At 43.7% G+C, this 14,964-nt stretch overlaps 1 protein-coding gene across 4 annotated transcripts in view; it reads left to right on the plus strand.

The window, feature by feature from the left end:
* The window catches only part of SHANK2 (SH3 and multiple ankyrin repeat domains 2), a 976,209-nt gene that overhangs the window by 520,569 nt on the left and 440,676 nt on the right, over positions 1 to 14,964 (plus strand). For all 4 annotated transcript variants that reach the window (XM_082271109.1, XM_082271110.1, XM_082271111.1 and 1 more), the window contains exon 13: positions 4,857 to 4,970. In XM_082271109.1, coding sequence (XP_082127235.1) covers positions 4,857 to 4,970 — 114 coding nt within the window. The remainder of the gene's footprint in view (positions 1 to 4,856; positions 4,971 to 14,964) is intronic.

The raw sequence follows: 14,964 nt of genomic DNA on the forward strand, positions 1-14,964 counted from the left end.
ATATACCCCTCTTAGTTTTACGGAAGTTGAGCGCAATTGGTGGTTATGTTTATTCCTGTTTGGTCTGCGGTTTTCCCGCACAGACCTACCGATTGACGTTGTGGACCTACTGTCGCTGCTGACCCTACAACTGCCTTCAGTCCTCTGCTCCCTCCTGACTGAATCTACTTCTGAGCCCTCCCCCCCGTCTCCTAGTTTAAAAGCCCCTCCAACTTGGTGCACTCCATTGTATATCCATCAGAACCAAACCTCACTACTATTGGTCCAGCGCTATAACATGCACATTGGACATCTGACACTCCTTGAAGTGTTGAGTGCTGAAGGGTCCTAAAAGAAAAGCATGGGGTTGGGAGAAAAAAAAAATTATACTGACCTAGGTGGATGCTGCATCTGTTCACCGTCGGATCGCACTTAGAAATAAGCAATAAAACACTGCTGAATGCTCACTTCTCTCTGATTTAAGTCGGGATCCATTCAGTGCCTGGACTGGCTGAGTGACGTCAGAATTTTGCCCGCTGTTGGCTGAAAACGAGTCACACGGTATAGAACTAATTGCACTCCTGTGATCCATAGGAGAAGTAGGGCCAAAATAGCTTTGGCCCTATTTTTCCTTTAAACTGACCTTAGATGATTGAAATGCACCTGGTTCAGCAGGGACCAGCCAAATGTAGATCTGTATGTGGCCATCCCTATTTAACAGTAGTTGATAGTTAGATTGAATTCTGTCGCACAGACAAGCTGGAAAACTTTTGTTGATCAACATCTGCAGATGCTGATCAGTGTATTCTGACAGCGGAGAGTCTCTGCTGTCAGACAACAATGCCCGGCAGGGGAATTCCTTCATCCATCTGACTTGCATGGATGGATGGATGTATCTGTTTTTTTTTTGGCTGAACAAAAAAAAAAGGAGCCACCTATGGACAACTTTACAGAGGCTGCAGTGCTGGAATAAGAGGAAGCTAGGAGACACGGGACGCCAGAGAGGTTAGTATAAGAGTCTTCTATTGCAGGGACCTTTGATCTTGACTTTTTTCGTAACCTGACAGGGATTTTTAGATGACCTACTAAGCAAATATTAGTCATTCACTGAGCACTGAGAACCCGATCCCATACACAAGGGCACATGCTTCTGTGTTTGCCAGTACAGCTCGTTCCTCTATAGACTGTCATATAGCCTCTCCCGCTATAGAGAACAGAGCTGTCTGTCATGTGTAATGAGCGGTTCGGAAAGGAAATGAGAAAAGATGAAGCTCGATGTTATTTTTGAGCAGATGGCTTTGGCAGATTAGGCCTTGATTAATGAAATGAAGTGTACTGTTTGATTAGAAGCCCATCAGTCATATTGTGAAATGCTGGAATCTCAGAAATGTCACCCATATCAGAAGACCAAGCAAAGGCTATTCTGGCACTGCTGTTTCTCTACCTGGGATTTGGCAGTGCACATTGGACTTCTGCTTATAGATATCATTGGGGCCGATATGAAAACTGTTGCATACAAAACAATTACACTAATAGCTGCCATATAGACTAAATTTACTGAAAACAAGTGAGACAATCCCTGTTAAAGCCATATTGCTTTTTTTTCTTTAATGTGATATAATTGTGTATATCACGGATATATTTAAGAGTAATCTGTTTTTTTTTTTGGAACAAAAGGTATTGTATACTGAAATTGTATTTATACAATGTTATAAAATAAGAGCTTTTCTAAGACATGCGCATGGAAAATGTCCTTCTAAAATTTTATTATTTAGTGTAACATATTAAAAATCCTAATGATAATGGAGTGCTGCGCTGTGGGGCTAGTGCTCTGTTGATTGAAATGAATAGTAAACAATGCATGACTTCAAATCTCAATAGCGAATCAATGAATAATCAGTGAGTAATAATATGAATAGAATGCATAAACAGTGAAAAAGAGACGATGACTAATAAATCAGTAGTCAAAGAATAAATGGTATCCTTCACCATGTGACAAATAACACACTGTGAATATTGAATACAATTAATAATGCAATCTTCAGGTGATAGTATAGTGCAGGGATCCTCAAACTACAGCCCTCCAGCTGTTGCGAAACTACACATCCCATGAGGCATTTAAAACTTGGACGTTCAAAGACATGACTAGGAATGATGGGAATTGTAGTTCCTGAACAACTGGAGGGCCATAGTTTGAAGACCCCCAGTATAGTGGATCTTTTATACCACCATAGAGTGTATGAATCTTCAGTACAGGTGACGCCTATAAGTGCACAAGCCGCTAACCTTACTGCTGTGAAGAAGTCCCGTGCAGTGACGTAACGCGTAGGGCCTCGGTATACGGGAAGAGATGTGCAGATGAGCTCGGCGCTCATGGATGTAATACACCTGTCAGTTTTATAAAAGTGATTACCTTGCTACTGTTTTTTACATAAACCTTTTTAATTGGTATCACGCTATGGAGCTTTCTTACCCTCTTACTCACACATACTGTAATTATGGAGTGAATCTAACCTCAAAAAGAAAGAAATCCAGACGATACAGGTTTTACCTTATAAGTACTGGAAACAAAGGACCAGCAGAGAAAGGTGTTGTTACCTTACAGCAGTAAGGTGAGCGGCTTGTGCACTTATAGGCATCACCTGCACTAAAGATTCATACACTCTATGGTGGTATAGAAGATCCACCTTACTATCACCTGAAGATTGCATTATTAATTGTACTCAATATTCACAGTGGGTTATTTGTCACATGGTGAAGGATACCATTTATTCTTTGACTATTGATTTATTAGTCGTCACCTCTTTTTCACTGTTTATGTGTTCTATCTATATTATTACTCATTAATTATTATTCATATTATTATTCACTGATTATTCATTGATTCACTATTGAGATCTGAAGTAGTTTATTGTTTACTATTCATTTCAATCATCACAGCACTAGCCCCACAGCTCAGCACTCCATTATCATTCTTTCTTCACACCTAATAGCTTGGGTATTGGCTATATCTGTGTTTGCTAGCTGTTTGGGTTACTATTGTTACTTTTTGAGGTCCCAGCAGGGCCTTTTCATACCCCGGAAATAACTTTGGAATGGTTGACCGATTTTTACCTTGAAACTAGGGCTCTGCAGACAAAGGATCAGGCATGCAAGTGTTGTATTACAAATGACACCTCTAAGTATTATAAAACATATATTTGTCTGCCATCCATTCTGGGCAGCGTCATTTTATCGAATCTGCACAGGTTCTGGTTAGTCTCCAAAAAATACACACTTGCTATAATAGCTACACCAAGATGATGAAACTTTTTAAACGTTGGCTTCAACATAAAATTGCACGTGTCTCACTGTGAATCCAGCATGATTTGATGAATGGCATTTAGAAGAAATGGTTCATCATCCCTCCTGCTGCAAAGAGAATCAGAAATTATACCATTGTTTGAATCACAGGTTCTAGTGGAACTGATTGAAAAACTACTAAGCATGCAAAGATATTGAATGTGATTAGCCCTTATGATTACCAAGTTCAGTGTCTGAGAATATGTCACAGTGCAATGTGCGCCTTTGCTGAAGTATAATAACACCCCTTTAGCAGTGCTTTAATCTGGGATGCTGGTGGGCCCAGGAGAAACATCTTTCAAACTGGAAGCTTTAGGCAGGCCATAGACAGTTTGAATCTCCGCTGATTCAACAGGAACCAGCCGAGATTTGAACCGTGTGAGCAGCCTGAAAGTAACAAGTTCATCGATCGATCAATTTAGGTACAACCAGCCTGCCAGATTCACTTGTGATTATTGCTAGCGGTTTCTGTAGCCGCTCGCAATAATCACTGTCTTCTCTCTGCTCTTCCAGTGCTCACTGTAGCATCGGGCAGAGAAGGGGTGGATGCAACTTGCTCCAGGCTCTCAGGTGTGCACTGGGAGGTGGGGCCAGTTGTCAGTTGGGCAGCTGGGTATATCCCATCAATATTGGCAGGATCCTCTCAGAGCCTGGAGCGACTCTGGTTTGTCAGCTTAAAGTGGGTAATAGCCTGTTATAATCTTACTCTGGGTTACAGGAGAATGAAAGTAAGGTACTCCTGTGACCCACAAGAGAGGTATGGCCATACCTCTCCTCTAATTGAGAAATGAATTAGGTTGCTGTTGCTGAATTCATTCTTCCTGGCTGTTAGGCATATCCACTCCACCAATCCACAAGTTCAGAGATTCCAGTGACCTCGCTAGCTGCATGCTTGTTCAGGATCAGTTTTTCAAAAATGACTGAGGCCAGCATTTTCCCATGCTACCAAAAACTGAAAAAATAATCTGAAGTTTAATTTTTTTCATTCCCCTGATCTTTCTACAAGGAGTTGGTTTACTAAAGACAAGCTATTCCCTTTGCAACGGAAGTTGAACTATGCAAGGGAATTTTCCTCAGAGCTTATTGAATGTGGTGAAATTACACTTTGCAAAGAGAATACCCAAGTGCCTGAAAGGCAAATAAAAAAACTTTATTTTTGCTTGAACATGATTGGATAATGTAAGTCAGCAGAGCTTCATCTCATTCGTTAAGCTGTTGGAAAATCCCTTTGGAAAGTGCAGCTTCCCTTGCAAAGCGAACAACTTCGTTGCCTTTAGTAAGTCAACCCCTATAACTTTCCAAGGACTCACTCTCTTAGAAGCTATTTATAACAGGGGAATTTTTAAATCTATTTTTTTAGATCTTTTATATATTTTCTGTTTAACACCTTACTTGGTGTTATAATTTTGCCTTTTTTTTTTTTACTTCTGCTTTACTGATATGGAAGATTGCCTAGATTATCTGTCTTTTCTGTTAGCATATGTGATTTTTTTAACATTATACAAAAATCTTATCTAAAAATATATTTTCTGCAGTTTTGAGCATTGGAGAAGGAGGATTCTGGGAAGGAAATGCTAGAGGGCACATTGGGTGGTTTCCTGCAGAATGTGTGGAAGAGGTTCAACCCAAGCCAAGTGAAGGGCGGCAAGGTAAGAAGAGACAAGTTTGGATCTGTGTGTTTTACATTGCCCTAGCCCTGTATTCTGTCTGGACTAAACATTTCCATATCAAATAACATGACTGCTGTTGTTAGAGTCTTAGATGGGTTTTGTACCATTGGAAGTCTGGTTATAGTTTGTGTATATTTTTAGATATGCCTTCTATGTGCCCTTGTCTCGTGTGAAGGAGGTGTGTGATTAGGTGTGGGGGAATGAGATGCATCTTGAAAAAGGTGTGATATAAGTCATGAGACTAGCAGACTGATGTTGAGTAAAAAAGTTTGTACATACCCGGCAAAGATAGCCTTGTGGCACCATTTATTTCAGAGAATTCCTGCACAAAGCTGTACTATTTACGTATATAATCATGTAGCTTCACATCCTCTAGATAATTAACCGTTTAACTATGTTACCCCCCAAAAATACATTGGATTCTTCGAGCATTGGCAGACAGACTTCCCACCTACATAACAGAAAGATATGAGACAGGACTCAAATCACTGTGGCTCCACATCCCCATGTAATATTGACAAGAAAAAACGGAAAAGAAAATGGGACTTTTAAGGTAGCCACTAATAACCCAGCGGAAGAACTCACAAATTGATACAATAAAAATGTGTTCTATTTAAACATCATTAAAAAGTTATATACTGAAATCAATTCATGCAAATGAATGTATGAAAATACACAAAGGTACAAAACAATATCTCCCCATTGTGAAACAAGTTCTCTCCCAGTGATAGCAAAGTACACCAGGGAGACCTATAGCAATACCTGTACTGTATATATGGGTAAATCTTGCGAATAATATTGAAGGTATCTGGGTCCCACTGATATCTCACAGAATCACAGGATCACAGCAGTCACAGAAGGGTTCCTGTGATTCTTTGAGATACCCGTGGGACCCAGATACCTTCAATATTATTCGCAAGATTTACGCATTTATATACAGTACAGGTATTTCTATACGTCTTCCTGGTGTACTTTGCTATGACTGGGAGAAATTTTGTTTCACAATGGGGAGATATTGTACCTTGTATTTTCATACATTCATTTGCATGCATTGATTCTAGTATATAACTTTTTAACAATGTTTAAATAAAATTAATTTTTATTGTATCAATACTTAGTTCTTCCATGGGGTTATTAGTGGCTACCTTCAAAGTCCCATTTTCTTTTCCGCTTTATCTTGTCAAGACTTCCCACCTACACTGACCGCCAATGTGACGGAGCTCTTCTACAAAGACCACCGAGTAAGAGGGCCCTGTCTGCTAACCACAAAAGTGATGGGACCCTTCTACACTGACCCCCAAGTAAGGGAGTCTTTTCCACTGACCAACAATTTAGGAGGGCATTTTGTTTAGAGTGACCATCAATGTAAGAGGCTCTACTCCATTAACCACTAATGTAAGAGGATGGGCACTTCTCTAGTGACCACAAATATTAATGGACATGCATATGTGACTGAGGATCTTAAATCCTGACTATGGTGCTATTTAGTTTGAAGTGAATCCTCAGGGTATAGAAGTAAGAATAACCTAAATCCACTCTCTCAAAATGGAAAGAAAATGATTTTGGCTAAAGGTCAAGGTTTTTGCAGCTTTAGATTCTTTAGAAAGATTTAAACACCGAAAGACACAGCAGTAAGTACTAGTAATCTTAAGAAAAGATTGCTAAATAAATACAAAGGCTTTTATTGTTGGCCTCCTTCTGAAAATGCTAGTTTCCTGGCTCCTATACTCGCTCACTGACTTAATTTGTATCATCTGGCATGCATACTTTCTGAGTCATTGGCCAATGACAAGCATGCATCAAGTAATTAAAAGCTGCTGATCACGATGATCAAGAAAGATCTCTCGGCCTGGCATAAAGGTTTGTTTCTCTAGCGCTCATTGACAGACGTAGTCCTCGGTGATACACCACCTTCGGGTTATGTTGCCTCCACAGGAGCAGGACTAGACAGGAAATTAAAAAGCTCTGGCCACACCCCAGGGGCAGTCCCAGAGGGTATATCCTCTCTCTCTCTGCCTCAGCAAATCAGTTATTTTCTGTCTAGTTAGGAGTAAGGACCTAGACACCTTGCTGGGATCTTAGGTCCTGGCAAGAATTTTTTCTTAAAGGATTTTTTTTAGACAGCTTTTTTCTCCAGTGTTCCTGTGAGATCTTCAAGCAAGAAAGCTGAACTGGGCGACGGGCTGGATGTTGAGATCCGGTGGTCACCCCAGTTCAGCCTACGAGCGCGTGCAGGCCATAGCTCCGCGCTGGGTCGGCCGCGACAAAGTCCCATTAAAGGACTGTCCACGCGAGTTAAACGTCTCGCTGAAACGCCAAAGACCATGAGTCACGGCGTCCGTATCGGTCGACAGCCCTCCCGCCCCGGTGGAGAGGGGTACTGTCAGGAGTTGGTGCCCGCCTGGTTCCGGTATGGTGAGTAGTATGTTCCCCCTTTCCCCCTGACGGGTTTTGTGGTGAACGCGGGCCCCTCTCTGTATGGTAAGATAGAGTCCCTTTCTATCCTACAACATGACACAGATCCTCCTACTTTGAGTGTGATTTTATGTGTGCAAAAAGCCAGGAGGCTTGGTTTGGGAGCTAACAATCTAATTGTATACATGTTTTAAAGATGTAATCTGTGGCATTCTGGGAATCTTATGGGTTAAGAATAAGCTACCTACCAGTCAGAAGCCACGGACATGTAGACTGCCTTCCTAATCAGATCTCCAGCTATTAGCAGGCCTCCCGAACGACCATGCGGTCCGCCAGGGCCGGGACCGCCAACCACGCCATATCCCCATGCAGTGAGAGTGTTGTGTGCCCTGCAGCACACCGCTATTCAGTACGGGCCGCCGCCATTTTTTTTGCTGGATCGCACGAGCCGCCATTTTGGCGTAGCCTCGTGTCTCCAGCATGGGGGCGGCCATGTTTGAGGTGATCCAAACACCTCGTGGAGCTTGGGGGAGGCGCCGGAAGGCGTACAGAGGGGCGGAGCCGCCTCCTTTCTTCCTGGGCAGCCAGCCAAAAGACTTCCTGTTTGTTAAGACAGCGCTGTAACCTGTTGCAGTTAAACTCTGAGCATCAAGTGGTGAGCCTGGGGGTCTATCTCTCTCTCTCTCGATCGATAGGGATCCCTAGCAGGTAACACTAAGGGGCTTTTGTGGCTGGGGGTCGAAAAAAAAAAAAAAAAAAAAAAAAGAAAAGTTTTATTTTTGAATTATATTATCCAGGAAGTAACTGGAGTTATCATGGACCCTGCCACACATATTCCCCCACCTGTTTCCCTCGAGGGGGCCACGGGACCCGCCGGTGCACAGAGTATAGAGTCATTTACAGCAATTTTGGAGTCTATGGTGGCTCGGGTGGAGGCGGCCTGTCAGGGACGGGGGTCAAGGAAGCGACCCCCGCCTACCCCTATACCATCTGACACCTCTGACTCAGATTCAGAGGTGGTCACGGCAGTTGCAGGTTCCTCTGCAAGGGCTGTTATCCCAGGTAAAGCCCCCTCAGACAGTGAGGAGGACGCTTCTTCTCCTGCTATTATTCAGGAAGAAGCATTGGTGGACGCACTAGTTGTGGCAGTGCAGGAAACCTTAAAACTTGAGGCTTTACCGGCAGAGGCAACTGAAACAGAGATTCCTTTTGGTACTAATAAGCCCATCAAGACGATGAAGGCTTTTCCTGTACCTAAATGTTTCGGTAATCAGATTAAAGGAGAATGGGAGCATTCTAAACGTACCTTTACTATTTCCAAGCGTATTGCTAGACGCTATCCGTTTGAGGAATCCATCATTAAGAAATGGACGGTACCACCAGTCGTGGATCCGCCTATTTCCAGGCTGAATAAAGCCACGGTTATTCCAGTGGAGGACACTTCGTCCTTTAAGGATCCGGTGGATCGAAAGATGGAAGCAGAGTCCCGCACCATCTTCTCTCTGATAGGGTCAGCTTTTAGACCAGTAATTGTTATTGGTCTAGTTTCCCAGACACTTACGGAATGGGCGAAAATGGTACGCCAAGATCTTAGGGGAAAAGATATTCCCCAGGAGACATCTGATTTGATGGAACAGATTATACAAGGGCTACAGTTTATCTGTGACGCAGCCTTGGACACTACTCCCTTATTAGGGCATGCATCTAAGACAGCGGTGATCCTCAGACGTGTGCTGTGGTTAAAATGCTGGTCAGCTGACCTAGGTTCCAAGAAGACCTTGACAAATCTCCCCTTTCAGGGGAATCGTCTATTTGGGGCCAACCTAGATGAAATCATTAAGGATGCCACTGGGGGCAAGAGCACTTTTTTGCCACAGGCTGCTAAAGCTAAGGGACCTCGCAACAAGCGAGGACCTTTCTTTACCGCCCATAAAGGGCGCCCGGCTGGTACTAGCGGGAAAGGCAAGACTCCTCCAGGAGGGTTCAAGAAGGGCTGGTCGGACAAGCAAAGGACCAACCCAGCCAAACCCGAAGCAAAGGAGTACACAGCCTGAAGGTGCGTCCCCACCCGGTTTCAGGGTGGGGGGACGTTTTCACCGGTATTCAGGACATTAGATCGAGCATCAACCACTACTACCGGTGCGATTCTTCCCTTCCAACATTTAAGTACTACAGGAAGCGGTAATTACCGTTCCCTGAATAGATCTTTTTTCTTTACCTTTTCCTAAGATTAGTCCCGATACCTCACAGGAATCGGATCTGGTTGACCAGATAGGCCAAGTAGCCTCTAGTCGGGTGACTTCGGTCCCTGAGGTTCAACCAGAAAAGATCACCTTTCCTGATAACTATCAGGTATCTGATAAATGTGTGGGTACAGAACGACCAGACTTTCTCGGATGGTCGGGGCCAGATACCTCTAGGGACGCCTGGTTCAGATCCAATCAGCGCCAGTGGTCCTAGAAATTCTAGGCTGGCCTCCTCAAGCCGGCCTGGCCGACTTGGACATGTTAGTCGTAGACGTTCCGTGGGAACTTCGTCTCAGGGAGTGTCTGTGGTCTCAAGGACCAATTTACCATCATGCTTTACAGTCGCTGGGTTTAATGGCCTGGCCATTGAGACCCAAGTACTGAAGGACAGAGGTTTGTCAGCTTCAGTCATTCCTACCCTTATTAAAGCAAGGAAAGCGACTTCCAGCAAAGTCTATTATCACACATGGAAAACTTATATTGCGTGGTGCGAATCTTTAGGATTTCCTCCACGTACCTATTCGGTGTCTCGAATATTGGCCTTTTTGCAACAAGGGGTTGAGCAGAAGCTAGCCTTGAGCACCATCAAGGGTCAAGTTTCAGCATTAGCAATCTTCTTTCAGAAGCCTTTAGCTACCAAATCCTTGGTGCGGAATTTCATCCAGGGGGTGCGGCACCTGGCTCCTCCAGTCCGCGCGCCCCTACCGCCTTGGGATCTTAATTTGGTTTTGTCGGTTCTACAGAAACCTCCCTTTGAAAACATCAGGTAGATTCCCTTGCTTACTTTATCCCAGAAGGTGGCCTTCTTGGTGGCTATTACTTCTGCTCGCAGGGTGTCAGAACTGGCTGCATTATCATGCCAGTCACCATACCTAGTGATTCATAGGGATAAGGTAGTACTTCATCCTAAGCCATCTTTTTCTTCCCAAGGTGGTTTCAGATTTTCATCTGAATGAAGATATTGTACTACCTTCCTTGTGTCCTCAGCCCAAGCATCATCGGGAACATGCGTTGCATTCCTTAGATGTGGTTCGGGCAATCAGGGTATACCTGAAAGCTACGGAATCATTCCGTAAGACGGATTCACTTTTTGTGATCACGGATGGCCCCAGAAAGGGTTTGCCTGCATCTGCCGCGACCATTGCCAAATGGATTAGACAAACGGTGGTACAGGCTTATTCTATTAAGGGTCAGAGTCCTCCGTTCCCTGTTAGGGCGCACTCCACTCGAGCGCTCAGTACTTCCTGGGCCTTTCGCCATCAGGCGTCAGTGGTCCAGGTATGTAAGGCGGCCACCTGGTCGTCGGTACATACCTTTACAAAGTTCTATAAAATTGATGTGACGGCATCGGCGGATGCCTCATTTGGCCGCAAGGTTTTGCAGGCCGCAATTTGAGGAGACCAGTGGTCTACCTCGAGGGTTTTTTTCTGTTTGAAAAAAAAAAAAAATTTGTTTTCTCTTTTTTTGTTGAGTCTCATCATTAAGGATGAGCATTGTAAACTTCTAGTTGGCACCGGTTGGGCCTTCTAGATTGGGATTTGATTTCCATTTTCCCACCCCTCAGTTGTGATACTGCTCTGGGACGTCCCGAAGGTGGTGTATCACCGAGGACTACGTCTGTCAATGAGCGCTAGAGAAAAATGGATTTTTGTAAAATCTTACCGTAAAATCCTTTTCTCTTAGCTCATTGACAGACGTAGTCCCCGCCCCTCTGTTTTTTTGAGTTGGGTTAAAATCTCTAAAGACTGCTTTTTCACATAACTGATTTGCTGAGGCAGAGAGAGAGAGGATATACCCTCTGGGACTGCCCCTGGGGTGTGACCAGAGCTTTTTAATTTCCTGTCTAGTCCTGCTCCTGTGGAGGCAACATAACCCGAAGGTGGTGTATCACCGAGGACTACGTCTGTCAATGAGCTAAGAGAAAAGGATTTTACGGTAAGATTTTACAAAAATCCATTTTTTCCTGGTTCGGAGGATGCAGCATATTCAAGATAAATATTATGCCTCATCTGCTGTATCCCTTACAGGCTGTACCGATCCACACTCCTAGCTCCTTTCCTAAAGCTGTAAACAGGACAGTTCCTCCTTTTCTCTGGTCACATAAACCCCCAAGACTCCCTCAGACTGTCTTGTGACTTCTGAAACTACTGCGGGTCATGGCATTACCAGATATAGCCCTCTGTTATACTGCCTCCCACCTGAGTAGGGTGCTAGATTGGTGTCGGCATGAATACCCTGTTTGAACTTTTCTGTTCTGAATGTTTTCTGCTGAGTCATACCATCTCGCTGACCTACCGCTTGCTCCTCTCTCCTCCAGCGCATTTCAAGTTACCCTACAGGGAGGACTTATCCTTTCTAATAAACATGTTGAGCGGATTTTTCTTTTTACATATAAAATCTCTGTATGCTCCAGATATTAAGAATCTGGATTCAAACTACTTACACGTTGGTATTACACACCCACATGGATCCATAAGATGTTCCCTCATTGCTTTTATCTATGCTGGAGATGTGGAGAAGAGGTTGGCTCTCTGCTCCATGTCTTCTGGTCCTGCCACTCCTTCGCAACTTCTGGACTGATGTTCGACACATTGTTAAAAAATTCACAGATTAGGAGCTTCCATGGGACCCGGCATTTTTTCTACTGCATCACCATACTATCCCAGGAAAAAACCTACACACATTCCATTCTGCCAACATTGGTGACTGCAGCAAGAAGCTGCATCCCCCTTCTTTCAAAACAGACATAAGCACCATCGATCACCGTCTGGTTGAAATAAGGTTAATGAAATCAATGACATGGAGGACTTGCTTGCAATACAGAGGGGCTTCACTGAGAAATTTCTTAAGTATTTTTTTGGAACAAATTTGTGTATTCCAAGGAGTACACATTTCTGGTACACTAAACCCAACCCTACTTTCTTGGGAGAGGACCAAATGACCGCAGAAGTCTGGGAGGTGTGGAGGAGTAGAGTGAATCCCCCCCCCCCCCCATTTTTTTCTCTTTTTCATCCTCCCTCACCGCTACCCATCAATATTTGTTCTGAAAAAGGAAGGTACAGGGCTACAGATCCCCTGCCCTGAGTGCTGTGCAATGTGGGGTACTTATGCTCATACTAACAGATTGTTTATACTCTACCTTATTGCTGGGATCTCCTGTTGAATTAGCCATGGATTATGCTTTACTGGCACTTCCTGTTTAACCCCATGTTATACATGCTTATATTAATGTGTTATGAGAAGTCTGCACTGTTTCCTTTTGATAAATAAAGATCTGCATACATGTTATGTAATAACAACTTAGTGTTAATGCTGGAAGATCAACATGACAGTCAGGCTGCCAGCAGCTCAAGGAGTGGTCAGGAATGGCAGCCTACATATTGCACACTCAGAAAGTAGTAAAGCCAGAGGATCCCCAATGCAAGGTAGCAATGCAAGGTAGCATTGTGAGGAGGAGGGTTTTCCAATGGCAGCTCACAGGCACAGGGAGAACATACACATTTCAGGCAGGTAGTGCCATGGTTGGGATTTAAACCAACGACTCCAGAGCTGCTAGGTGGAAGTGCTAACCACTTAGCCACTGTGCTGCCTGCTACAGGACATAATAATGATATAGGGGTCAGGAGAAGGACTCACGGAGCACAGAGTGGGACCAGGCATCCAATACTCCCGGAAACAGGAAAAGCAAGATACTGAAGAAGTTCCATCTAGGACATTGGTGGCATGGGAGGGGCTAGTATTTACACTTTACCTTGCATTTGTAATACTCTTTGAACAAGGGACACAGCTGGGGGGACACAGACATTAAATTATTTTGGGGGTCTGCCTTAGGAGACCAGTTAGTTTGCATATTAGAAGCTTTTATAAAATTTGAGACTGACATACAATGTTAATATGTTAAATTTAAAGATCCACATAGCTCTGCTATTAAAAACTGCAGAAGAGTTTTTGTTAGATGCTGGGGTAAACCACCTGAGAGTTTCTATCTCTCTGAGACTCTATTGGTGAGATCGCTGCTTTACTAGAACCATTAAACCTGGAAAGGAACACCCAAAACTCTCTGGTGAACAGGAATTATGGTAGGGAGATCTCACTGTTGGAGCTTAATGACGCAGCCCACTAGGATACAAGACATACAGTATGTGAGGACAGGGACCCACTTAATTATCACTTTTAGATAGACCCTTTACAGGACTTCTTTCTTTTGGACCGTGTTGCACATTACACCCATATGTAGAGTGTAACCTAAAACAGGATCACATACCCCATTGCCAAAAACCTCCCCCCCTTCCCTTACCTGAATTACAGGGTCTGTCCTCCAGGGGAATCTTATTGTTTTTATTAATTTAGCGTGGTTCTCGCCTGCACAGTTGCGCCATCTAAGTTTGTTGAAGATTCTAGTTAATTGCAACACTCAAAGTCCCTGTGTATCTCTCCAGTCTACGATGAACTAGGTACTGACCTCAGGGAGCTTTTCTCCACTCGGCATATTGCAGCAAACAGTCAAATGGGGCCACGCACTAATGACGTTACACTATTGGTACTTTATTCAGCCAGGCTGGCTCACTTGATGGTCCTGTGCCCACAGCCCTCTGATGTGTTTCACCCTAACTAGGCCTAATCGTAGAGGTAATGTCATCAATGTGCAGTCCCATTTGAATGTTTGCTGTGATTGTGATATATCCAGGTTTGTTATCATTTGCATTATTTTTCTACAAGTCCCATCACCCACGGTGGCGTGTCGGCAATCTCTCCCCCCTCACTACTGTAGTTCACTGACACACCCACAGTTTTCTGCCAGCCCCAAGTCCATATGGAGGTGCACACCTGACTGGAGGAAAGCTTTGGCAAGAGCATGTATGTTGCACCCTCGACACACTGATTACAAATGCAATGCTCTGCAGGTCTCCATGCTAAAATTTACTAGATGCACATTTTTTTTGGTGCATTTACAAAATTTAGCCTTTAACTGCTAGAGGCTGGTGGTGCACCATTGGTACTTAGCATTGTTTGTTGAATAGAACCCAGTGAACTGATAGCATGTAACATACTTTGTTGCTGTAACTTGTCATCTGGTTCTAGGAGGAGATCGTCAGCGTCTTTGGCTCCTGTCAATCTACAAATGAATGCTTCTAATAAAACAGAAGCTTTTGTACCTTTGCAGTCTTGTGCTTTATATGCAGAGTTCTGCTCAGTGTCAGTTGGATCTTCATTGTTAAAAATGTCTTCTCATTACCCTCCGGTTTGATCTAAAGATTCCGCTCAGTTCCCCGTTAAGCATTCTGTCACGTTCCCATTCTTCGGGCCAGAAA

The sequence above is a fragment of the Pelophylax lessonae genome (assembly GCF_965119305.1).
Source record: "Pelophylax lessonae genome assembly, chromosome: 10".
NCBI classification, from domain to species: domain Eukaryota; kingdom Metazoa; phylum Chordata; class Amphibia; order Anura; family Ranidae; genus Pelophylax; species Pelophylax lessonae.